Source organism: Danio rerio, chromosome 18 (assembly GCF_052040795.2).
Source record: "Danio rerio strain M-AB ecotype USA chromosome 18, GRCz13ab, whole genome shotgun sequence".
NCBI lineage: Eukaryota > Metazoa > Chordata > Actinopteri > Cypriniformes > Danionidae > Danio > Danio rerio.
In genome coordinates, this window is record NC_141038.1 from 8,154,523 (window position 1) to 8,182,500 (window position 27,978).

At 33.6% G+C, this 27,978-nt stretch overlaps 4 protein-coding genes across 17 annotated transcripts in view; 1 reads left to right on the top strand and 3 right to left on the bottom strand.

The window, feature by feature from the left end:
- Positions 1-6,686, bottom strand: part of kcp (kielin cysteine rich BMP regulator) — an 84,120-nt gene extending 77,434 nt beyond the window's left edge. Inside the window, exon 1 of the mRNA XM_087292760.1 lies at positions 6,227-6,686. Coding sequence (XP_087148886.1) covers positions 6,227-6,335 — 109 coding nt within the window. The 5' untranslated portion in view covers positions 6,336-6,686. The remainder of the gene's footprint in view (positions 1-6,226) is intronic.
- The window catches only part of cd9a (CD9 molecule a), a 297,612-nt gene that overhangs the window by 128,591 nt on the left and 141,043 nt on the right, over positions 1-27,978 (bottom strand). The gene's annotated exons all lie outside the window — the stretch shown is intronic.
- Positions 1-27,978, bottom strand: part of LOC101882393 (uncharacterized) — a 768,785-nt gene that overhangs the window by 106,955 nt on the left and 633,852 nt on the right. The gene's annotated exons all lie outside the window — the stretch shown is intronic.
- Positions 6,210-27,978, top strand: part of LOC100537321 (cadherin-related family member 5) — a 35,724-nt gene continuing 13,955 nt past the window's right edge. The window contains exons 1-14 of one of the 14 annotated variants that reach the window (XM_087292836.1): positions 6,210-6,411; positions 10,218-10,366; positions 14,785-14,884; positions 17,201-17,409; positions 17,492-17,548; positions 17,620-17,712; positions 18,210-18,296; positions 18,385-18,495; positions 21,046-21,216; positions 22,986-23,076; positions 23,182-23,288; positions 25,396-25,592; positions 25,742-25,873; positions 25,956-26,034. In XM_087292836.1, the coding sequence (XP_087148962.1) occupies positions 23,240-23,288; positions 25,396-25,592; positions 25,742-25,873; positions 25,956-26,034 (457 nt within the window). In that variant the 5' untranslated portion in view covers positions 6,210-6,411; positions 10,218-10,366; positions 14,785-14,884; ... (6 more) ...; positions 22,986-23,076; positions 23,182-23,239. Of the gene's footprint in view, positions 6,412-7,227; positions 7,776-10,065; positions 10,367-14,784; positions 14,885-17,197; positions 17,410-17,491; positions 17,549-17,619; positions 17,713-18,209; positions 18,297-18,384; positions 18,496-21,045; positions 21,217-22,985; positions 23,077-23,181; positions 23,289-25,391; positions 25,593-25,741; positions 25,874-25,955; positions 26,035-27,978 lie in introns of those variants that run through there. The other 13 variants (XM_087292830.1, XM_087292838.1, XM_087292834.1 and 10 more) reach the window with 13 other exon arrangements.

Sequence of the window (27,978 nt, forward strand, 5' to 3'; positions counted from 1 at the left end):
TGGTGTACTAAGCCAGAAAAGTAAAAGTTGCTATTGTCTTGGAAGATATAGCTAGGAAATAACCTCACTTTCTGGCTTAATAATGAAGGGACTTTGCTGTAAAGATATTAGCAGCAGTTAATCAGAGAAAGTGTGTATGTCAGTAATCATAACATTTAAATTTATTTTATTTTAATTATTAAACATTTAAATTATTTCATTTAAAATAACATTGAGCTTACTTGTATAATAATAGTGGTGTAATGAATCACCAATCTCGCAGTTCGGATCACACTATGCTTTTTGAGTCATGAATTGGACCATTTTTCTGGTCAGCAAAAAAGGGGGGAGAAAAACATAATTTGCTTTCCATTTATACAAAAATATTACTGCAAACACCATTGGTTTTACAGAACTTAGAACCTGTAATTTAAACAAAAAATAAAAATCAATCAAGAAAATATTCAACACCAAAAATGATCCTTGATACTGTTGCTGATTATGCTAAATATAGAAATCTAACATCTAGTACAACATAACATATATTTATTTTCAAATAATGATTCAAAAATTCACACATAAAACTTCATGTTTCATTATAGGTGGATCATTTTTGAAAACCTATTCAGTGACATAATTTTGATGGCTGTTTGTATCCACCGATTGGTTAAACAATGTAATTGCTACAACATTCACCAGCGTCACGTTCCATTAAACAGTGATTTTAATCTTTACCATAAACATCAGTGTTTATATCTGAACTATAAACTGTTCTTCTGTACTTGTGTGTTATTTAATTGTTTGTAACTGACTGATAAAGTGCAAAAACTGAATATCTCTTTGAATGCAGCACTTTGAAGGATTAATAAACATGCAAATCATTATCATTGATCATTCATGTTTGAATTGAGATCCCGAACTTTTAATGTTTAATCATGCAGCTTTGCACTGAATGCATTATTGCAGGCTAAACCACAACTTTTTCCATCATCATTATATTTTAAAGAAAAGCCAAAATGCTTTCATACACGCGATTTAAATGACGCAGAAGGCGATCTCATTGCATCTATAAATGTTAGATTAACCTAAAAGTTAAAAAAATGTATTAATCTGCGGTTCTGCGTGCGTTCTGAACTGTGGGTTTTTTTCAAGACATTTTATACAGCTTAAAGTGACTTTTTTTTAGGCTTAACTAGGTTAATTAGGCAGGTTAAGGTAATTTGGCAAATCAGTGTGTAACGATGGTTTGTTCTGTAGCAAATAATTTTGACCTTAAAATGCTTTTTAAAAAATTAACAACTGCTTTTAATCTTGCCTAAATAAAACAAGACTTTCTCCAGAAGATACAATATTATCAGACATACTGTGAAATTCCTTTCTCTGTTAAACATCATTTGGGAAATATGTAAAAGAAAAAACTATAATAATAAATCACACAAGGGCTAATAATTTTGATTCAACAGTACATTTTATTAATAAGTATTTGACTTTATTTTTACTATGATTTACAGAAGACACCTCACCTACTAAAACATCATTCAGTGTAACAGTGGTTTTATAGCTGATAAATAATCAAAATCAGGCATAATTAGACATTAAAAGACTCTTTATGAATTTAATTGTCAAATCTTTAGGGTTAGGGTTTTTAATAGAGAGCAGATGTTTTCAACACATTTCTAAACATAATAGTTTTATTAACTCATTTGTAATAACTGATTTATTTTATCTTTGTCATGATGACAGTAACTAATATTTGACTAGATATTTTTCAAGACACTTCTATACAGCTTAAAGTGAGATTTAAAGGCTGAACTAGGTTAATTAGGTTAACTAGGCAGGTTGGGGTAATTAGGCAAGTTATTGTATAATGATGGTTTGTTCTGTAAACTATCGGGAAAAAAGATTTAGCTAAAAGGGGCTAATAATTTTGTCCTTAAAATTATTATTATTTTTTTTTAATTAAAAACTGCTTTTATTTTAGCCGAAATAAAGCAAATAAGACTTTCTCCAGAAGAAAAAATATTATCAGAGATACTGTGAAAATTTCCCTGCTCTGTTAAACATAATTTGGGAAATATTTAATAAAGAAAAACAATTCAAGGGGGGCTAATAATTTTGACTTCAACTATATATAAACACAAGGATTTCTTGTTTACTTTACATATAGCTTTGAGTACAATTTACTTAAAAGAGTGATGCAAAAATGGTGCATATGCCAGTGCACGTGTTTAAACTTTGGTAATCAATCCTCCAAAACAAAGTACCCGAGTATGTTATACTATAGCTGTACTATATAAAATGTTTCCAATAGGTTTGGTTCTCTCTCTCTACAACTTTGCTTTCTGCCTAAATACTGTCTTGTTGTAAGGCAAAAATAAATATAATCTAAAAATAATACAAATTATTGTCGTTTTATCATTTATTTAATCCAATATCCAGTAACATTGTGAAATTTTATATTTTTCAATATTTTAGTATATTTCCCTGCTGCACTTAAGTGTTTTTTTTAAACCTAAATTGGTCTGTGTTTGGACAACTATAACCTTAGTTTGTGTGCACGGTTATACGTAGCACAGTGTCACAAAGTGGTCTGGAGATATCAAAAATGGACTTGTTGGTTAAATAAATATTTAAGGGATATATTTTTTATAGAAATCCCTCATTTCTGATACAATACTTCAAAATAGACAATTATTTTCTTTTTTTTAAATTAGGCGTACTCCAAACTTTTGGATGGCAATACATTAAGGTTTTCAACATTAATAAAATTAATAAATGGTTCCTAATAGCAGAATGATTTCTGAACACTCAAAACTTGAGTAATGATGGTGAAAATTCACCTTCATATCACATGAATTAATTACATTTTATACTATAGTACAATTAAAAGCCATTATTTTCCCCATTTTACAATATTCTTCACTGTAAATGTAATCAAATATTGAAATGAATTACTATAAAATTAATCTGCAATCATAATAATAAAACTAACAAAATGCAATGTTTTTTGACAAATGTGAATGTAAAGAATTATATGTAGAGGGAAAAACCCTCAGAGCAATGATGACGAGTGAGGAAAGTACTCGTAATGACTTCCTTTTCCTTGGATCTTTACAGTTCCAAACTGTTCCTCCCTGAGGACAAAGCAGCTCAAAACACACACGCACGCATGCACACACAAACACTCTCTCACAATCTGTATCTCAGGTATTTCTGTATGAAATCAAACTGATAAGAAACAGGAACTTGAAAGGGCAGACAGACACAGAAAGACAAGAATGAATGCAAAGGTTATGTGAAGTATGATGGTTCTTTGAAAATTAAACACACACACACACACACACACGCACAAAACTCAAAACAGCAGTCAAGCAAAATAAACCTGCATGAAGCAGAAAGCAGAAACCGTCAAACAAATAAAGGCAAAAATCATCTTAATCTAAAATCACAATCAAGAATTCCCTTTGAGGAAAAATTTGAAGTCAAAATAACATATATAGTAGGGCTGCACAATATATCATTTCAGTAGGGATATTGCATCGATCATTCGCAATAAGCACATCGCGAGTATACGCGGTGTTGAGTCTGGATAATAATTGATCATTTGGCAAGTGTTTGTTGAGGCCTGTGACTTGTAACTTTTACAAATTAATAACAATTATTCATTCATTCATTTTCTTTTCGGCTTAGTCCCTTCATTAATCCGGGGTCGCTACAGCGGAATGAACCGCCAACTTATCCAGCCGCAACCCATCCCTGGGAAACATCCACACACACATTCACTACGATTTTAGCTTACCCAATTTACCTGTACCGCATGTCTTTGGACTGTGGGGGAAACTGGAGAACTCGGAGGAAACCCACGCGAACGCAGAGAGAACATGCAAACTCCTCACAGAAACGCCAACTGAGCCGAGGATCGAACCAGAGTTTCAGCGAGCTTCTTGCTGTAAGGCGACAGCACTACCTACTGCGCCACTGCGTCACCTTAATAACAATTAATTATATTGAATTGTTTGTAAAATGAAGACTATGCAGTATTCTTTTAGAATTGATTATATAATGACTGTACACATGAATACATATTGACTCTTTGGAAAACAGTAAAACGCTGTTTATTTAATCAGCATATTTTTCTTTATTGAAGTTCTCTCTGCTTGTAGATTGCTTATTATACTTTATACAACAGTTTTGTCTGGTTCTCGAATCTGATTGGCTGATAGCTGTGCGATATTCTGAAAATATCAGCCTCCTCACCCTTCTGTATTACTCTGCCAACAGATCAATAAACTCACTACAGATTTTCAAATATTGCAGCTGTTGGACAACATAATGTACCTTTGAGGCTTTCCAAGTGAGAATGTAGTTTAAATTGCATCCATCCAGTTTATTGATAAGGTTAGAGCCTATTTTAATTATTTATAATTTCTGAGATACAGCAAGTTGGCATCCATCATTCTGTCATACTGAGCAGAGCAAACACGGTTAATGTTATCCATCCAAAAGATGAGCGTATTTTTCAACTGTATATATATACAGTTGAAGTCAGAATGGGCACACTTTACAATAAGGTTCATTATTTAATGTTAATTAATGCATTTACTAACATGAACAAACAATGAACAATACATCTACTACTGTATTTGTTCGTGCTAGTTAAGGTTAGTTAATGAAAATACAGTAGTTCATGTTAACTCATGGTGCATTAACTAATGTTAACAAGCATGGACTTGAATGGTAATAATGCATTAGTAAATGTTCAATTATGATTAATAAATGCTGTACAAGATTTGTTCATGATTAGTTCATGTTAGTAAATTAAATAACTAATGAACCTTATTGTAAAGTGTTACCGTCAGAATTATTAGCCCCCCTTTGATTTTTTTTCCCCCCTTTTTTAACTATTTCACAAGTGCTGTTTAACAGAGCAAATCAATCTTCACAGTATGTGTGATTATATTTTTTTTCTTCTGGAGAAAGTCTTAATTGTTTCAATTTAGTTTTACTTAATTTAGTTTTTGATTTTTTAAACACCATTTTAAGGACAAAATTATTTGCCCCTTTAGGCAAATTTTGTTTTTAATAGTCTACAGAACAAACCCTCGTTATTCAATAACTTGCCTAATTACCCTAACCTGCCTAGTTACCCTAATTAACCTAGTTAAGCCTTTAAATGTAACTTTAAGCTGTATAGAAGTGTCTTGAAAAATATCTAATCAAATATTATTTACTGTCATCATGGCAAAGATAAAATAAATCAGTTATTAGAAATAAGTTATTAAAACTATTATGTTTAGTAATGTGCTAAAAAAAATCTCTTTGTTAAACAATGTTTAACAAAAACGGGGAAAAAAATAAACAGGGGGACTAATAATTCTAACTTCAACTGTATGCATATATATATATGTATACACACATATCTATATCTATTTCTATCTATCTATCTATCTATCTATCTATCTATCTATCTCTCTCTCTCTCTCTCTCTCTCTCTCTCTCTCTCTATATATATATATATATATATATATATATATATATATATATATATATATATATATATATGTATATATATATATGTGTGTGTGTGTGTGTGTGTGTGTGTGGTTAATCTGTGACAACCATAATTATTCATTATTTAATCTAGATTCAAATATTTAAGGGCTGACTTCATTCTTATGCTAACCATAAAAAAAGTTACTATTATTAAACTAACAATAAGACTAGTAATAATAAAAATAAAACTGATAATAATGATCATTAACACTATATTAATAATAATAATAATAATAATAATAATAATAATAATAATAATAACAATGATCATCAACATAATAATAATAATAATACTGAAAATAATGATCATCATCATCATCATTACCATAATAATAATAGTAATAATAATGAAAATGATAATCATCATCATCATCATCATCATCATCATCATCATCATCACCACCATAGTAATACTAATATTGATAATATCAATAATAATAATAATATCAATAATAATTATTAGAATTATAATAAAAGATGTTTTAGGTTTACACAGTACTATGGAGACAATTACTTAAACCAACAAACATATTTATAAATACAGTATGTGCTGCACCTACGCTGTAAACATGAAACACACACGCTCGCCCGCGCGCACACACACACACACTTGAACGCATCCGTACTAGAACGCAGCGGCGGCACAGATCAATGAAGAAGCGATATATGACGTGTTTGATTGACAGCTGCTCACCGGTGTCATCGCCGCGCGGGAAATTCGCGTCCAGATGAGTCTGAACACACAAAACATTCCAGAGAAAACTCAAGAAGAGCAAATCTCCAACTGAACACTTCAGCTCCATTCTCCACAGCCACAGCAGTTCACTTCTGCCTCACAGGAGTCTTCAGGAGGGACGAATCCGCGTTCATTATTCCAAGGTAAACATGCTGTAAATGATAAACATGCATTAAAGAGGACGCAAAATATGAGCAGCTCCCAGTGGTCTGGTGTGTATGACAGAGACCCTCAGACATGAAACATCTGGACTTGTTTTCGGCTGAAGCTGAGGGGGGTTTTGCTGTTTTCCTGTCGCTTCCAAAGAAAACAAGGCAAAGTTTGGTTGCTTTCGCCGCGATATGAAGGTTGTGGGGCTTTTTTCCTCTCTGCTCCACTAATGATCCTCCTCCTCTGCGGCCAATGAAGAAAAACTTGTGAACATTTCCGGATTTCCGGCTCCTCGAAGCCCTCAACAATACAAAGCCGCTTCATTAAAATGTTATAAGTTGAAATGCTTAAGACATCACGTGTTCAAAGCTGAGTATGAATTATGTACATATCATAAAAGCAAAATAAACATATATGGCCTATACATAGCATATAGCTGAAGACAAAATGTTTATATCCCTGAATTTATTTTATTATATTTTAAATTATATTGTATTATATATTGTATTGTATATTATATTTTATATTATGTTATATTTTATATTATAATTTTATATTATGTTATATATTATTTTTTATATATTATATATTTTACAATATATTATATATTATATTGTGTTATACATTATATTATATAATTTTATATTATATTTTATATTATTTTATATTATAATATATTTTATTAAATTTTATATTATATTATATTATATATTATGTTATATATTAATTATTTTATTATATTATATTATATTGTATTATATTATATATCGTTCTAGTACACCTTTAGTACCAGGTTTGACCACCTTTTGCCTTCAAAACTGCCTTACCCCTTTGTGGCATATATCAACAAGGTACAGGAAATATTCCTCAGAGATTTTGCTTCATATTGACATGATACGCACTGACATCATGCTTTGCTGCAGATTTGTCGGCTGCACATCCATGATGCAAATCTCCTGTTCCACAACATCCCATAGGTGCTCTATTGGATTAGTTCTGGTGACTCTGGAGGCCATTTGAGTACAGTGAACTCGTTGTCATGTTCAGGAAACCAGTCTGAGATGATTCGTGCTTTATGACATGGTGCGCTATCCTGCTTGAAGTAGCCATCAGGAGAGTAGTAGGCTGTGGCGTTGACACGATGATCAATTGGTACTAATGGGCCCAAAGTGTGCCAAGAAAATATCCTCTACACAATCACACCACCACCACCATGCCTGAACCATTGATACAAGGCAGGATGGATCCATGCTTTCATGTTATTGATGCCAAATTCTGACTCTACCATCTGAATATCGCAGCAGAAATCGAGACTCATCAGACCAGGCAACATTCCATCTTCTACTGTCCAATTTTGGTGAGCCTGTGTGTATTTTAGCCTCAGTTTCCTGTTCTTAGTTGACAAAAGTGGCACCCGCTGCCGCTCACTAGATCTTTTCTCTTTTTATGACCATTCTCTGTGAACCCTAGAGATGGTTGTGCGTGAAAATCCCAGTAGATCAGCAGTTTCTGAAATAATCAGACCAGCTCGTTTGGCACCAACAACCATGATCGTTCAAAGTCACTTAAATCGCCTTTTTTCGCCACTCTAATGCTCGGTTTGAACTGCAGCAGATTGTCTTGACCATGTCTACATGCCTAAATGCATTGAGTTGCTGCCATGTGATTGGCTGATTAGAAATTTGCGTTAACGAGCAGTTGGAAAGTTGTACCTAATAAAGTGGCCGGTGGGTGTATATTAACTAAGCATTAAACATTTGTACTGTATTATATATTGAATATGAGTTTGTTAGTTGCTGAATCTAGTCTATAGTTTAGAGATTTGACTGAAGTAAACAGAGTCATTTCAGTAGCTTGAATTCGTTTGTGTGTCACTGGTGTAAAAGATCACTCAGATGACCTTTGTTTCCGATGTCTTGGTTAAAGCGAGGACACTATTTCAGCCTCCTAATCTCTGTCTTAATTACAGTGTGCTTCAGTTTGTGTGTGTGTGTGAGCTCCTCTGTCAGGTTTTATTAAAGCATATAAGGTATACTGTAGGACAAGACAGAAATAGCCCAGATTAACACACAAGACACATGCTGTTAGACTTTACCAACAGGACCCTGAAACACTGAAAACATGTTTTGTTTTGTTTTGTTGGCAGATTTCCACATTTAATGTAGTCGGGCGACAGATTTGTAATAGTTAACTAAAGCTAAATCAAAAGTAAGTTGTTATTAAATATTATTGATTTTTTTGAATGTAGAAATATTTCTGACCTTTTTTTATTTATTTACTTTTTTTATTTATTTTGAAAAAAGAAAAGAAATAACTAAAAACCAAAACAAAATGTATCAAAAATTCAACACATTTCATATAAAAAAAAACAAAGACAAACACTCACACACATGCACACACACACACACACACACACACACACACACACACACACACACATACACACACAAAAACAATAACTAAACTAAAATCACAGGAAACTGAATAAAATCAAAATCCAATTTAAAAGATAAGATAAAGATAAAGACAAACGCACACACACACACACACACACACACACACACACACACACACACACACACACACACACACACACACACACGCCACAATAAAAATGACAGGAAACATAAAATGAATAAAACCAAACACCAGTTTAAAAGATTAAATAAAGACAAACACGTGCACACACACACACACACACACGCACACACAGAAACTACAATAAATTACAGGAAACAAAACGAATACAATCAAACTCTAGTTTGAATGACGACATAAAGACAAACACGTACGCACACACATACATGCACGAGTGCGCACACACACGCGCACACACAAACGTACATACATACATACATACACACACACACACACACACACACACACACACACACACACACACACACACACACACACACACACACACACACACACACACACACACACACACACACACACACACATACACATACACAACAATAAAAATGACAGGAAACCTAAAACGAATAAAATCAAACACCAGTTTGAAAGATAAAATAAAAACAAATACACATACATGGGGCGACACGGTGGCTCAGTGGTTAGCACTGTCACCTCAAAGCAAGAAGATCACTGATTCAAGTCCCGGCTGGGTCAGTTGGCATTTCTGTGTGGAGTTTGCATGTTCTCCCCATGTTGGCGTGGGTTTCCTCCGGGTGCTCCGGTTTCCCCAGCAGTCCAAAAACATGCGCTATGGGTGAATTAAATAAACTAAATTGACCGTAGTGTATGAGTGTGAATGAGTGTGTATGGATGTTTTCTAGTACTGGGTTGCAGCTGGAAGGGCATCCGCTGCGTAAAACATACTGGATAAGCTGGTGTTTTGTTGCTGGCTTATTATATTTAAATTTAATTTTAATACTTAAATCAAATTTTGTCGCTGCAAACTCTATTAAATGCACAACAGTTTGATTGAAGTTGACTTAAAGATGAATTTCAAAAAGACTTTGATATGTTTTAATATGTTGTTGCTATGCTGTGTTTATAGCATGTAACATTGCTATGTTTAGACATATTGCAGAATAAAACACGATGACCCATTATTCAATATCAATAATGTTTCTGTTCATTCTCACATATTTAATGACCATTGTGACCTCAGACTTCTCTGTGCTCCATTGATTAACGATGTGGTAGTTTTCTTAGAATGCTGTCATCTGATTGGCCAGCGGGGATGTAATGTCATTGGTTAGACCTGGGCTGATGGTTAGTCCTGGCCGTGCTATTTGACTTGACCTCTTCACATGGCTCTGATCCTCAGACTAATCCACTGTCCTCGGACGCAAAACACACACAAACTCTGTGGTCTGGCTGTCTTTTACACTCCCGCATCCGATGAAAGAGCACTGCCAAAGCTAATAATGTAGATTTGGAGAGAAAACCTGGATCATATACAGTTAGATGGGACTGGTGAGTTGACATGCTTTCTTATATTCTTAATAGGCACTACAGTAGTCAAAATAATAACACTGAGCAGGTTTTGTACGCTGAAATGGGGCTGAAATCTATTTTTAGCATGTCTTTAAGTGTCAATAAGAGTATTTAAAAGACTTGTGTAATAGTCTTGTATAACTTAGACAAAACAAATATATTATATTATTATATATTATATTATATTATATTATATTATGTTACATTATATTATATTATATTATGTTATGTTATATTACATTATATTATATTATATTATATTATATTATATTTTGTTACATTATTTTATATTATATTACATTATATTATATATTATATTACATTATATATTATATTATATTAAATAAAATTATATTATATTATATTATATTATATTTTATTATATTATATTATATTATATTATATTATATTTTGTTACATTATTTTATATTATATTACATTATATTATTTATTATATTATATTACATTATATATTATATTATATTAAATAAAATTATATTATATTATATTATATTATGTTACATTATTTTATATTATATTATATATTATATTATATTACATTATATATTATATTATATTAAATAAAATTATATTATATTATATTATATTATGTTACATTATTTTATATTATATTATATATTATATTATATTACATTATATATTATATTATATTAAATAAAATTATATTATATTATATTATATTATATTATATTATATTATATTATATTATATTATATTATATTATATTATATTATATTATATTATATTATATTATATTATATTATGGCTGCACGGTGGCGCAGTGGATAGCACGTTCGCCTCACAGCAAGATGGTTGCTTGGTCAGTTGGTGTTTCTGTGTGGAGTTTGCATGTTCTCCCCATGTTGGGTTTCCTCCGGGTGCTCCGTTTCCCCCACAAGACCAAAGACATGTGTAGAGGTGAATTGGGTTGGCTAAGAGCCAAGTGTGTGTGTCCGTAGTGTGTGTGTGTGTGTGTGTGTGTGAGAATGGGAGTGTATGGATGTTTCCCAGTGATGGGTTGCAGCTGGAAGGGCATCCGCTGCGTAAAGCATATTCTGGATAAGTTGGCGGTTCATTCCGCTGTGGCGACCCCAGATTTATAAAGGGACTAAGCCGAAAAGAAAATGAATGAAAGAATATATTATATTATGTTATGTTATATTTTATCATATGATATATTTGTTGCTATTGTAACTGTAACTGTGCGTGTTCATTCTACACTATAATATACTATATAATATTAGATGTATGTTTTTTTTTTTACTGTACCATTAATTTACAATTTATAAGAGTGCATTTTTATAAGAAAATATTATTTCAATCTTTCCACTTAGTAAAGAAATCATATTTGATTCAGTGAAGTTTGTTATTTATTTTTCTGGTTATCTTCCCCAGTTTTGCATGCTTTGAGTTTGTGTATAGTACACAAATTACTTAATGATTTAACTTTTAAATATATTATGTTTCTTAAAATATGTGTATATTGATTTTAAAAAGCTACACAATAACTTGTACATAAACAGAATTATTGCATTATGTTATATTCATTAATATCAATTTAGCTTGACTCTGTTAAATCATTATGATTAATATATAGTTTATAAGAAAATAATAATAATAAAAATATAAATGCTCACGTGTGTGAGACATACTTTCTTAATCTTCACACTTAAGAGTAAGGATATGTATTATTATTTACTAATCAAAGTTCAACATTTATTGTATTGTATATATATGTTGTGCACTTTGAGTTAACACAAACTAACAATGAATGTTTCTTTTTTATTAATAAATGTCAACAAAGATGAATAATACTGCAATAAATGTATTGTCTCATTGTTCATTTTAATAAATATAAATATACATTAATTAACATAAACCACTGGAACTTTATTATTAAGTACTACTATTTTCATATTATTAATTAAAATATTCACATGCAGAATGCAATATCTAACATGAACTAATAATGAACAGTACTGATGACATTTGTTCAAGATTATTAATGAAATTTTGTCATTTAGTGCAGTCGATCTCAAACTTTTTTTTTTACCAAGTACCACCTCAGAAAAGAAAGTATCTCCAAGTGCCACCATAATAAGCTGTATTAAACACAGTAGCGTAGTAGGCCCAGTAAAGAAGCTGCAGCTCTGTACAGTTCAAAAAGTTGACAGATTAATTGCTATTATTAAGAATATTTATTAATGTCAGCCACTTTAAACATTATAAATACTTTGAACATTAAAACTGCACTGTGCTTGTATGTAAAAACAAACAAACAAACAAACAAATAAAATATCAACGTTTAAATTGAAATGTGCTTTGAAAAGTTAATAATGGTAGGTTACTGTTCTTAAAAGGTGGGGAAAAAAACCTGGAGATGTTGCTTAGATCTTATAAATATAGGCTATATTTCATCACATTGATATATAAATAATTTTTGATAATGTTTTAAATACATGTAGCATGTACATATGACATATTTGATTACTTCACGTACAACTAGAAGGAAGCCCACGTACCACTAGTGGTACAGGTACCACAGTTTGAGAACCACTGATTTAGGGCATAAAAAGCCATGTTTTCAGATGTTTATACCAGCCTGATCTTACAAGGAGACGTAACTATTTTACGTTTTGTCAGTTTAGTGGCTAATTTATACAAAATCGTACAAGTTTAGTCGTATGAAAATGTACGAATTTTAAAACTAGGCGTGGTACCCAACCACACCCCTTAACCCAATACAATCTCACAGCAATTCATAACTTGATTTTGATTTAGCGGCTAATTTGTGTGAGTTCGTACGATTTAATTCGTACAATTTAGTACGATTTGCTCATCCCCCAATGACGGTTGACTTTAGGGGTGGGGTTAGGTGCCACGCCTCCTTTTTAAAATCGTACAATTTTGTACTCTGAACTCGTACAAATTCGTACGAATTAGCCACTAAACCTGCTAAACGTAAAATACATACATTTTCTCGTGAGATCAGGCTGCTTAACCTAATCGCAAATGGGAGATGAGCATTAAGCAAATCGTACCAAATTGTACTCATGAGATCATACAAATTAGCCACTAAATTAAAAAGTAACAAATTGCCGTGAGATTGTTTTGGTTTATACTCATATTTAGACAACATAATAGCAATGATTAAACCTTTAAGCAAGTTAAGTTAATAAATTAATAGTAAAATAAACATGAAAAGAAATCTCTAAATGGCGATAATTTGTTATTAAAAACAAATGATTTTTCATGTAGTCTCCTACAGTTTTTTTCCCATACACTAAACAAAATGGTTCATTGGATTTACTACATCTTTTTAAGGTAAGTAGTTGCAAACAATTTATATGGGCTCAATGTACACAAACAAAGTTGAACATTTTATTTGTTTAAATTCAGCCCATATAAATTGTGTGCAACCACTTATCTTAAAAAACTTGTAGTAAATACTATAAACTGTTGTTTTTGTCAGCGTAGCTGTGTAATTCTATAACCTCATCCTCATTACTTTTATTATATTGTCCTGCTTATAGAAACATTAAAGTTTGCTCTATTTCCCAATGACATATATTCTGGGTGAATCTGGGAGATTGTTTAGCACAGCTTGAGTAAGTGTGTAAGTAAGAGTGTGTTTGGGTGTTTGTTGGGATAAGAAGGCTTAACTGTCTGCCAGGAGCCTCTTTAGGAGATTTACAGCCCTTAAACAAGAGCAGGGCCTTCGCTCAAAGCCTCCTTTGGGTCGTGCATTCACGGCTCATGTTACTCCATGTCGGAATACCTAAAAATGAAAACAATAACATGCATTTAAAGACAGCTTAACTACGTTTAAGCATGAAACAGTGTATGTCTGCTCTCTTTAGAGTTATGGATTGCATTATGGGATGTTGATCTCTGCTCTGTTGACTTTTGATGTTGAAAATGGTCTTTTATTGACATTTTAGTAGTAGGAAACAACATATTGTATAATATATATATATATATATATATAATTAAGTCTGTAAAACAACAGAAAATGCACTGGCAGTTTATTCTAAAGATTTTGAATCATAATTAAAAACACCACCCCAGGCTATATATCAATTTAAACTATTAAAAATGTCAACAAAGGTCATTTTTTTCAAACTTTTAAACAACATTAATGGTTGGAGGAAAGATCAAGGCCCCATAATGCAATTCAAAAGCATGAATAAATAAGAAAATAAGCATGAAAACTGGTAATTTATAGTTTTTTTTAACAGTATACTATGATGACGCAATTTATAATATCATCGTAATAAATTATTAAGCTTTCAACAACATTGCAAGCTTTAATATGCAATAAATATGATATTAAAATGTCTTCTTTTTGACATACTTGTGTTGTTTTCTCCTGGCAGTGAGAGATGGTTTTGAGGTTGATCTTCAGGAAACAGCCATTGTGGAGGATTTTAATATTCTGTCACCTTTATTCTGCGGTCAGCCGGAATTCTGTAATTGGTATAAACACACACACACATGCACATACGTACTTGTATATATGGTTTACGAGGACTCTCCATATAGATGCAATGCAATTTATACTGCAAAAACACTTACTATATGCCCTTACCCAACCCTGTGGCAATATTTAATTTTAAATGTCAAAAGACCCCGTTAAGTATACTTTTTAAGCATTTTGAATTATGAGGACACAAGAAATGTTGTAAACACCCTTAATAGAGTACTAGGTCATCATAGTCATGTCAGTATACAAATTTGTGTCACCGGTAAACCATAAACAATCACACACATATTGAGTTATGTTTTATGGGACGTATCACAGACATATTAATATTTGCTACATCACAACATTTTCAAAACAATCATTTAGTTTAATGAGCTGGTTTTCTTCGGTGAACCAAAAAATATTCATGCAAGATAAAGGTAAAATTAGGTACTACTAGCCTTTACTGTGAAATAATGCTAGATTCCACTCAATCACTTCATCTTGCCCCCATGCAAATCGATTAAGTCAGGGGTGTCCACACTCGGTCCTGGATAGTTTAGCTCCAACCCTAATCAAACACACCTGAACAAGCTAATCAAGCTCTTGCTAGGTATACTAGAAACTTCCAGGCAGGTGTATTGGAGCAAGTTGGAGCTAAAGTCAGCAGGACACCGGCCCTCCAGGACTGACTTGGACACCCCTGGATTAAGTTAACTTACCGTTTTTCACAAATTTTAGTGGATTGAACTTAAACCATTTAAGTTGTTCCAAAAAAAAAAACACAAAAAAATGTGTTGTTTTAGCTTATTTTAAATAAGTAGATTGAACAACCAGCACAAGTAATTTTTTTGAGCGTTTTGTGGACAAATCTTACATGTATCTAAACTAATAGGAGACAAAAGCATTTGCTAAATATCTACAACAGCAGGACTGAATGTTTTACACAAAAAAAGTCAAAGGAATTTCAATCCATTTGACAGAGAAAATTAAAAACAAATCCTGGCAACAATCAAGTCAGGATCATAAGAGTTGTTTTACGCTCTTAAAAATAAATGTTTCAAAAATATAGATTTAAATACTAGACATGAGTCTAAAACAATTTTCAGCTGCACTGTGTAATTTAAGGATCACAGAACAATAGATTTCATAAAATTAACTTTTATGTTAAAAAAATACACAGTATACACTACAGCGGGGGAAATAATTACCATGTTCACCAAATTACATGTTCAGCAGATGTTGGTAACAACCAAAGAAATCCATATATGCAAAGAAAATAAAACTAATTAGTTTACAAATGAAGTTGTGTGTAATAAAAGGAAATGACACAGGGAAAAAAAGTATTGAACACATGAAGAAAGGGAGGTGTAGAAAGGCAGTGAAAGCCCAGACAGCAGCTGAAATCTCTCAGTATTTCTTCAGCAATCCTCTGCCCGTCACCAGTGTAAATGAATATCAGCTGCTTCAGTCCAACATTAGGAGGATGACGACGAAACCAGGGTGGACATTTCAGCAAGACAATGATCTAAAACACAGCCAGGGACTCTATCAAATGCTTTCATAGAAAGTAAATCAAGCTGTAGAATGGCCCAGCCAATCACCTGATCTGAATCCAATATAAAATACAAATTAAAGCTCAGATTTGATTGACGAGACCGACAGAATCATCAAGATTTGTACACTCTGTTGAAGTCTGTGAACAACTCAACACCTGAGTAATGCATGTGACTTCATTCTCCACATGAGAGGCGTCTTTAAGCTGCCATCACTAATAAAGCCTTTTATATGAAGTATTAAATACATTTCAGTAGTTCAGCACTTTAATTGTTATGACACATAACTCATTTAACAGATTTTTTGTTTTGTTTTAGTTTTATGTTTGTATTGTTTGGGTTTTTACCAAAACCTGCTTTAATTTCATGTCAACAACTCCTTTAGAAATATTTATCCAAGAAAAAAAAACATGACGCGTTTAATACATATTTCCGCCACTGTAAATACTGTGTAACTGCAAGTTAAATACATTTATATACTGTCAGCCCTTTACACATCTCCTTAACTCTTCTGACTTTGACTGTGATGTAATGATGTGCACCTTTTGTGAAGCTGCTTTGACACGATAATTATCGTGAAAAGCGCTATAGAAGTAAACTTGAATTGAATAAAAGGAGACTTATCTAAATATATATTTTAAATATAAAACCACACATCTACTAATGACTCTTTATAATTCACTTCAACAATTCTTGAAAACCAATACATTTTTACTTTGAAGTAAATGCTATAATAAACACATGGAAATGCTGTTTAAATGTTTTTTTCAGCAGCCAGTGAATGTGAGGGTGGTCATGACGTGTTTGCCAAAGTCAAAGAGAACAGCCTGATGGGAACATTTATTGCCAACCTCAGTTTTACAGCAGATCCATCAGCCCATCGCATGCATTTAAGGCTTTCTGGAAAAGACGCTGGCTGGTTTTATTTGGAGGGGAAAACCATCAGACTGAATTCAACATCAACTAGGATTATTGACAGAGAGGTAACTATAACTCATGCTAACATACTGTCATCTTTTCCCTTGATATTGAATACGTTATTACAATCATCTGTGGGAATTGCAGAAACACGGCTCAGTTTTAAAGGCGACTGTAAGGTGTTATGAACATAAAGTGCTACAGGTATGTTCAATCATATGTGAGACTTAACTGTACGATTTACATTTGTCAATTAAAAGTAATGTTGTTGTCAGGCTGAACTCAGAATCATGGTGGAGGTTCTGGATGAAAATGACAACAAACCAGAGTTCCTACAAAGCTCCACACAACCAGTGCAGCTCAGCGAGGTAAAAAATCTAACAAAACACACAACAACATAGATTTTCTTCCATTTTCTTGGCATACACAAATAAAGGTGCAAAATCTGCCCTGGGGCGGTAGAATAAAAGTTGTTTTAAATTTTTAAAAACCATTTAAGGTCAATATTATTAGCCCCCTTAAGCAATAACTTGTTTTGATTGTCTACAGAACAAACCATCGTTATACAATGACTTGACTAATTACACTAACTTGCCTAATTAAGCTTTGTAAGCCTTTAAGCCTTTACTCACTAAGCTAGTATCTTAAAAAATATTTAGTAAAATATTATTTACTGTCATCATGGCAAAGATAAAATAAATCAGTTATTAAAAATGAGTTAAAACTATTATAATCAGAAATGTGTTTAAAAAAATTCTTTGTTAAACAGAAATGTACAAGGGGAATAATAATTTTGACTTAAACTCTGTATATTTTCCATTGCTAAGAGTGTCCCTTATTTTCTTCTGCTGTTGTGTGTGTTCAGTTGACAGCAGTGAACTCTGTAGTGTTTACAGTCCAGGCCACAGATGCTGATGGAGACACACTCACATACATCATTGAAGAATCATCAGTAGGTGAACCAAACAAACGCCTTGCTTGTCCTACATTTCAGTCTCAAAAAGTCTACTTGATAATCACATCTGTTTCTCTGTTTCCAGCCTGATGCCAGATATTTTCGAGTGGACTTGCCCAACAGCGGCAAAGTGATTCTCAACAAGTCACTGGACTATGAGATCAAAACGCAGCTCCGACTCACTCTTTATGCTGTGGTAAAACACATAGAGTTGAAGTCAAAATTATTAGCCCTCCTGAATGTTTCTGTTTAATGGAAAGAAGATTTCTTTAACACATTTCTGAACATAATAACTGATTTATTTCATCTTTGCCATGATGACAGTAAATAATATTTGACTAGATATTTTTCAAGATGCTAGTATTGAGCTCAGTGACTTTTAAAGGCTTAACTAGGTTAATTAGGCATTTTAGGGTAATTAGGTGAGTCATTTGGTGGGGGGTTATTAAATGTGTTAGAATATGTTATTAAACTATTAGATTTACCATATTTTATCCATAACCTAAAGAAGATACAAAGGTCACACTTTATTTTGATGGTCCGTTTGTAGAATTTAAATTACATTGCACCTACATGCCAACCAATTCTCATTAGATTATAAGTAGACTGTTGGGTTGGGGTTAGTGTAAGTTGACGTACTTCTCATAGTCAGTTAAATGTCGGTTGAAGGAGCAGTATCAACAGATATTAAGTGTTGTGAATTTCGACTTCTCATCAATTACAAATTATCAGACCGGAGGTTTTGAATATCAGAAAATAGACTTTATTCTCCATAATAAAGCCGAGAAAGAGCAGAGCAGACCCCAGAGCATTCTGAAGTCTCTCCTGGACACCTTCTGAAGTATCTGTGTTTGTTACAATCTTTATACAGGATTATTTGACACACCCCTAAGTCTCTTTTTAACTCTTGACCATTTTTTAATTAGGTTTTTAGTCTAAGGGCTCCTGCTATTCTTGGCTCTCAGCCCACTAGCTCATGTCAACAGAGATGTTACAGGTCTATGTCAGCAAAGTATAGATGCAACTTATGCAAAGGAACTAAGTGTTTTCATACATTGTTATAATAGGATAATAACTTGATAATATGTTACTCATCATAACTTCTGACACATGTAGCTTCATACATATATGATCAGTGCTTTACATATTCAGTTATTCTACACAATCAGTCACTCAGCCTTCTCCTAGTGTTGCTCCTGTGCAGGCATACTCATCTTACACAGACATATCACTGTATTTTTAACACAGGCTGGCATGTTTGCTGCAAACACTACATACATTTTGTGAAGAGAAAATTAACTGCTTTACACTTAGAAAATACTTCATACAGAGAGAATAAAATCTTCTTCATAAGCAGACAGTCTACTAATCCTCATATGGACCATCAAAATAAAGTGTTACTAATACAAATAGTATTTAATAGTTACATAAAATAATAAAAAGCCATCAGTTTTTCATTTCTTTTTCCATTGGATTGCGACCCCTGGGGTTACCCCAATAGTGTTAGTTGCAGATAGTGTTAGTAATTGATTACACGGCATAACAACTTTGACAGCTTTACATACATTAAAAACAAAGGCCACGACTGAACATAGACGCTCCAAGTGACGTTCTCCAAAATTAAATCAAGAATAGTCTTGTGCTGCAAACATTGTGCCCAGCATTCTCATTAAGTGAGTAATTTCAAGAGGAGCGGGTAATAGGATTGACTACAGCTGATCCATATCACTAATCATTAGCTAGCCCATGGGATCATTCCAGATATTCTGCCTAAACTTTATTCCCAATCTTCGTTTTGGAAAACCCCCTCTCTATCACTCCCTTCTGCCTCCTCCTCAATTCTATGATCAGGCGACACGACGACTCAGTAGCTGGCGCTGCTGCCTCGCATTGGGAGGGCCAAAGGTTCAAGTTCTAATTGAGCCAGCTGGTACTCGCTGTGCGGAGTTTGCATGTTCTCCCCTTGTTCGTATTGTTTTTTCCCGGGTTCTCCGGTTTTCTCCCACAGTCTAAATCATGTACATAAGCGAATTGGAATAATAGTCAAAAGCACTTTAAGCATACATCCTGAATCAATTAGGGCTCTCGAGAAATACCTGATCTCGTATCCCTCCTAATGCTTATTGACAAGGCAGGATCCTTGGGCTCATCTTTCTCCGAGCTCAGGGTTCTTTCCCAGGACAGCCTGCCAAACCTGCTATCATAGTCGAGCGTTATCTAAGTGTGAATTCTTGAAATGAAACAAATGAATAATGACTATAAAAGTTTGTATGGTTGTTAGACTGTTGCACTTTTCTTGTGTTATCAATAAGCTTGTGTATATATTTTCTATTGGTGTGTGTGCGCCATTGTGTGCAATGTTTAAAGGTTCATAACAACCTACGAGGATAGTGGGGGTCGTAAGTCTCTGGAGTTGTTATTTTGGGGGTCGCGAGCTGAGAAGTTTGAGAACCTCTGCTGTTGGCAATTGAAAAAAACATATTGCTTAAGATGGCTGATAATATTGATCTAAAATGCTTTAAAACTTTTATTCAAGCCGAAATAAAACAAATAAGACTTTCCCAGAAGAAAAAATATTATAGGAAATACTGTGAAAAATTCCTTGATCTGTTAAATATCATTTGGGAAATCTTTGAAAAAGAAAGATTCCCTGGAGGGTGAATAATTTTGATTTCAACAGTACATATAATAATAGTTTGGTCTTGATGATATAGAATTGTTTTAACTCTAATATTGATGCATTTAGGAGACCAACACAAAAGAGCACTACAACACAACAGCAACGGTAATCATCAATGTGACAGATGGAGACGACCAGTACCCACAATTCCAGCCTTGCACTCTTCTCTCGGCCAATCACAGCAAGCGCATTTGTGCCAACCCACTGTACACTGCCAACATCACAGAGAACGAGCAGGTACGCCTGTGAATATGGGTGTATAATTTAATGTAGGGTGGCACAGTGGCTAGCACTGTTGCCTCATGGCAAGAAGGTCGCTGATTCGAGTCCTCGCTGGGCCAGTTGGCATTTCTGTGTGGAGTTTGCATGTTCTCCCTGTGTTGGCATGAGATTCCTCCGGGTGCTCTGGTTTCCCCTACAGTCCAAAGACATGCAGTATAGGTGAATTATGGGTGAAACTAAACTATCCATAATGTATGAGTGTACGGATGTTTCCCTATCCTCTTGTTAAGTGGTGACGTGTTGGTAACGTATGTATTACTGTTTCCGGGTCCAAGCTCCTACTCATTTAAAGTTAATTTTATTTAAAGTTATAGTGTATGCAACAATCTCTGGGCGTGCTGCATCACAAATACCAAAATTTTAACAATTATAAAAAAAAAAATAATCACTTTTTGTCCATTGGATATTAGGCACGGACATATATAATGCGATCGTGATTTTCGAATGTGTTAAATCGCTTTGTAAACGTTTATTATTATCATTTCACGAGTTGCCCCATTCAGTTGAATAGAGCAGAAGAGCGTTACTCTATGGAAACAAGCAGCTGGATATATACATTATCCTGCTTGTTGGAAATAACACTGAACAAAAAAAAAAAAAAAATGAAACAATTAAGCATTTAACAATGATCAGAGCTGTAATAATTTAATTAAATGTAAAGCTTTTCCTTGGCTTGTGGCTAGAAGGGCATCCACTGTTAAAAAACGTGCTGGATAAATTGGCGGTTCATTCTGCTGTGGCGACCCTGGATTAATAAAGGGACTAAGCTGAAAATAAAACGAATGAATGAAATGTAAAGCTTGCAGAAAGAAAAACTGATATTAAAGGGACAGTTCATACAAAAATGGAAATTTACTCATTAAATATTACCGTACATCAAGTGTTTCCAAACCTACCTGTGTTTTAGTTTCATTGGTTGTTATAGGAGAAATAAGGGACTGAGGCGAAGGAAAATGAATGAATGATAAACAAGTGAAATTTGTTTTACTACGATGCAATAAAAGTTGCTTTGTGGTTTCCTAGTAGTCACTGTTGTGACCAAGTATAAAACCTAATTTAACCAAGATAATATGAAATGAGGTGTGAAGTCTGTGTGTTAAGTGAAGTTTTACAAACTAATTTCGAGGGGAGCACGTGATATGATTGACTGCAGCTGGCCACCCATCTACATTCATTAGTTAGCCAATCAGATTAATCCTAACTCACTATAAGTAGCCTAGCTAGATCAACTCCCTTATCTTCGTTTTCCGAAGAACCCCCCCCCCCCCCCCCCCCCCATCCACCCCTTCTCCTCCTTTCTTCCTTTACCACGGGGGAGCTCTCGAGAACCACCTGATCTCGTACTCCCCTCACATGCTCTATGGACCTGGCGGGAGCCCTGGGCTCAACTATCCCCTAGCTTAGGGTTCTCTCCCAGGACAGCATGCCAAACCTGCTAACAGTTGTCAAACAATATCGAAGTGTGAACTCTTAAAGCAAGGATTAAAAAGTAAAAAGCTGGGAAAAAATACTGGGATTAAACAGGTTAAGAATGATTTGAGAAACGTAGCCAAATGACTGAGAAGAAATGTTTTATCAGTTTAGAAAACAGATGTTCTGCTGTTTATTTAAAGCTTTTTTTATTTACTTTTACTTATTTCTAGGATTTAACTGTGTTTACTGTCACTTTAACATCAATGCATAAAAACCTTACTTACCCACAGAAGTTTTTCTTCATCATTCAGGACATCGTCTTGGATTTCTTTCCGGGTCCAATTCAAGCTGTGGATGGTGACGAGGGTCTCCGAACGCCAATAAAATACACCATCTTGTCAGGTGGCTACTTGTCTTCTACAATCTATGTTTTACTAACGATACTCATGTAAACTCCTGAAAAAAAACATTACATTGATATGCGCGTTTGTCTATGTTGTAATACAGGGGCAGACAATGGCAGATTTGTAATTGACAGTAGTTCTGGAGAGGTGAGGTTAACCAGATGTGTGAAGAACAGACTGCTGATCCCGACACTGAGACTACGAGTTATGGTGCGTCAAAGAAAATGAAAAACAAAATGCAAAACAAACTTAATTTCTAATAATAAAAATATTTTTAAATATTATAAAATATAAAATTTTAATACACAGTAAGAATAATGATAATAACAACAAAATATTTAAATATATTTAATGATAGTAAAAAAATAAAAATAAAACATTTATAATTGTACATACAGTACTGTGCAAAAATCCTAAGCACTAAACCAGCTTTGTTGGCATAATACTTTCACACAATATATAATCAATCAGCCTCTTTATTAAAAACAAACAGAAAAGATCTGGCAATAGATTGGCAATATGTACAAAAAGCCAACATTTCCTCTTCAAGCTAAAATTGATGTTTAATGTGGCCTCCCTTGGCACCAAGCACAGCTTGAACTGTTTAGTTCAAATTCTCCTGACATTTTCTGAAATATTGTGCTTTTATCAGGCCTCTTTTAGCACTTTCCAGAGTTCTTCTATAGGTTTAGAGTCTTTTATCTTTTATTTTTATTTAGGAGATCTCATACAGCCTCTATAATATTCAGGTCTGGATCCTTTGGAGGCCATTTCATGACTGTTCATGATCAGCTCTTTTCTTACTCCAATAGGATTTTACTGTACGTAGAAGATCATTATCATCAAGAAATGAAAACTATTACCATAATGGATTAAAACCTATCTGTACCAACATTCACAAATCCATCAATTCAGACAATATAGCTAACAACACTGGTAGAAATTCTAAATGTGTTACATTCCACTTATTTCAAAAAGTAATATTCCTATTGATTGTACCATATTTCTTTCAGTTTTGTATCTGTATTTGATGTAATGTGCTGTTATTATTGCAATAATAAAAAAGAAAAAACACTGGTAAAAATGCAGCTTAAAGCAGGACAAACAGCCTCTTACCAATAGTCTTTCACATATAAACAATTAAACCAAAAAAATTCAAACTCTAACTTAACTTCTATCCTAACAAATCATACATAACAAAGCTGACAAAGAAATGAACACTTATGACTGGTTTTGTGTTAAATGGTCACATATATCCATTATACCATCAGTAAAACAACAAAAAACTTTTACGTTGGCCTAAAACTTTTGCACAGTACTGCATATATAGATTTTTAAAATAAAAATAAATAAATAATTAAATAAATAATAATAATAAATGAATAACTAAAAATAAAAAAAACTTGTATATACACATATATACATATTTATATACATACATATTTATATATATATATATATATATATATATATATTTATATATATATTTATATATATATATATATTTATATATATATTTATATATATATATATATTTATATATATATATATATATATATATATATATATATATATATTTATATATATATATATATATATATATATATATATATATTTATATATATATATATATATATATATATATATATATAAATATATATATATATATTTATATATATATATATATATATATATATATATATATATATATATATTTAAATATATATATATATATTTATATATATATATATATATATATATATATATATATATTTATATATATATATATATATATATATATATATATTTATATATATATATATATATATATATATATATATATATATATATATATATATATATATATATATATATATATATATATATAAATATATATATAAATATATATATATATATATATATATATATATATATATATATAAATATATATATATATATTTATATATATATATATATATAAATATATATATATATATATTTATATATATATATATATATATATATATATATATATATATATATATATATATATATATATATATATATATATATATATATATATATATATATATATATATATATATATATTTATATATTTATATATATATATATATTTATATATTTATATATATATATATTTATATATATATATATATTTATATATATATATATATATATATATATATATATATATATATATATATATATATATATATATATATATATATTTATATATATATATATATGGTTTTCCCTATTACATTTAGAAAGCATTGTGATGTTTCTGCTCAGGCAGCTCAGACGGATGACCCTCTGAAGTACGCAGTTGCCACAGTTCTGGTAAGGGTTCTTGCAGAAAACAAGTTTCCCCCACAATTCAGCCGCTCAGCATATCGTGGCTTCGTCAGCGAGAGCACAAGTCCGGCTTCACTCGTCATGACGTACGCCAACAAATTACTCATCCTGGAGGCCACAGATCAAGACTTTACCAACGTACGTGACTACAAAACCACAAACACACTGACAACATCCAGTTTCAACATCACAAAGCCACTGTTTTGACACTCATTGCATAAAATAAGGATTTATGTTCCAGTTTAAGCCTAAGAAATCGAGTTTTGCTGTATGTTTGTGGGTTAAAGGGCTTCAATCCCAGACTGCAGTATTCTCTAAACTCCCAAATCAACAGCTCTCGGCTCTTTTACATTACACAAGAAGCTCTGCTCATCGCTAAAACCAGCCAGCTGCACCCCGGACACAAATACTTCCTAGAGGTATGCCAGCAACACCGTTCATAAGCACTATGCTAATCATAATTTTTACAACTATTGCATATTTTTAACAACTGTGTTGCAGGTATTGGCCACTGACCTGGAGTCAGGAGATACTGTTAAAGCTACATTGCATGTGGAAGTTCTTCAAAGAGGCCAAACAGGTATAAGAAAATCTTTTAACTGGGAATACACAAAAAAAAAAACTATGTTGTTTGTTCAAACTACACACATAAAACGAGCTAAATCAACACAATTCTTGAGATTTATTTGGGACAACTTAATTGTGTTATGTTCAATCCACTTAAATTTGTAAAAGTTAATAAATTAAATTCAAGAGTTCACACTTAGCTGATGATTAATTATAAGCTTGTTTGGCATGCTGTCCCGGGAGAGAGCCCTGAGCTCATGAGATCCTCGAGCCCAGGGCTCCCTCCCGTTGCAAAGCGGGAGGGGAGTTTGAGCTCAGGTAGATCTCGAGAACTCCCCTGCTGTAGCAAGTGAATGCTCTTGAAACTAATTACTAACTAGGAGCGTGTCTATGTTGACAATTTGGCTTGTTCAATTGGCTTATTTGCATGTTTTTGGGCGGTGGGAGGAAACCGGGGAACCCGGGGGAAACCCACGTGAGCACGGGGAGAAGTGCAAAACTCCGCACAGAAATGTCTGCTAGTTTTGGTAGAGCCAGGAACCAGAGACATTCTTGCTGTGAGGCGACAGTGCTAGGCACTGGGCCACCGTGTCACCCGTCTAAGAGGGAGGCGTAGGGGAGGAAGGGGGGACTCTTCAAAACGAAGATAGCAATGGAATAAACCCCAGGGTATTTATAGTAGTTTAGGAGTCATCTGATTGGATAGTAGTGAATTGGGTAATGCGGGTCAGCTGCTAGCAATCATAAGCACGTGATCCTCTCGAAATTTGTTTATACATAAACTTCACTTCAAGAGTTCACACTTAGCTGATGATTAATTATAAGCTTGTTTGGCATGCTGTCCCGGGAGAGAGCCCTGAGCTCATGAGATCCTCGAGCCCAGGGCTCCCTCCCGTTGCAAAGCGGGAGGGGAGTTTGAGCTCAGGTAGATCTCGAGAACTCCCCAAAAATGCCTTTGAATAGCTCGGGACAGCAGCCGCGTATTGAAGAGCCCCCCAAAAAGCAGGTGTAACAAGCCATATCCGGCTGCTGGATATAGCGTTGATAGCTTAGGAAGAGAAGCTTCTAAGGGAGCAGAGCAAAGTAGGCTGCTAGAGCCTAGGCGGGGTGAGGGCAGGGCTGGATTGACTCCGCGGGAGTCAAGGCTCAAATATATACACCCCTGCGGGGGTGGGAGCTGGGGTTAGTTTGCTCAAGCAAGAGTCGGGAAGATTTGGGCGGTGGAGACTCTTGCATGAGAGGGTGGGAGGTGGCCAGGGCCTGAACTCCTGCGGGAGTTGAAGCTCGTTTTAGTCGCCCCTGCGGGGGCTAGAGCTGAGGATTGAGGGCCTATGCGTAAGGAAGAACATAGCGAAAGAGTGACGCTGAAAGAAAGACAGTTAGCGGAGGACTCAACGCTGGAAAAGAATTGAGGAAATAGGAGGGTAAGGAGATAAGGGGGAAGATCAGAGAAGGGTAAAAGTAGCGGAAGCACTCACGCTGTAAGGAAGAAAGAAGGGGCAAATAATTGCCAGGCGGAGAATCTCAACGCCAGAAAGAAGAAAAGGAGAATATAGAAGTATATATGCATATATAAATATATATGAATATATATGGTTATTACATGGTAAGGGCCGGGCGTGGGTGGTGATTGACTCTTGCGAGAGTCGAAGCTCGGAGCGACCCCTGCGGGGGTCAGAGCTGCTGTGGGCATTTCCCCTGCTGAAGTCTGGGATAGGGAGGGGGCGGTGGAGACTGCAGCAGGGGGTGGCCGGGGCGGGACTCTTGCGAGAGTCGAAGCTCGTTTTAGTCACTCCTGCGGGAGTTAGAGCTGAGGATTGATGGCCTATGAGAAAGGAAGAAAAGAGAGAGGGCGGAGGAACTCGACGCCAAAGGAAGAAAAGGAGAGAGGGGATAACCTGCGTGCGTGAGCATGCACGTGCGTCTATTCCTGTTTCGGCATGTGCATGCACACGCA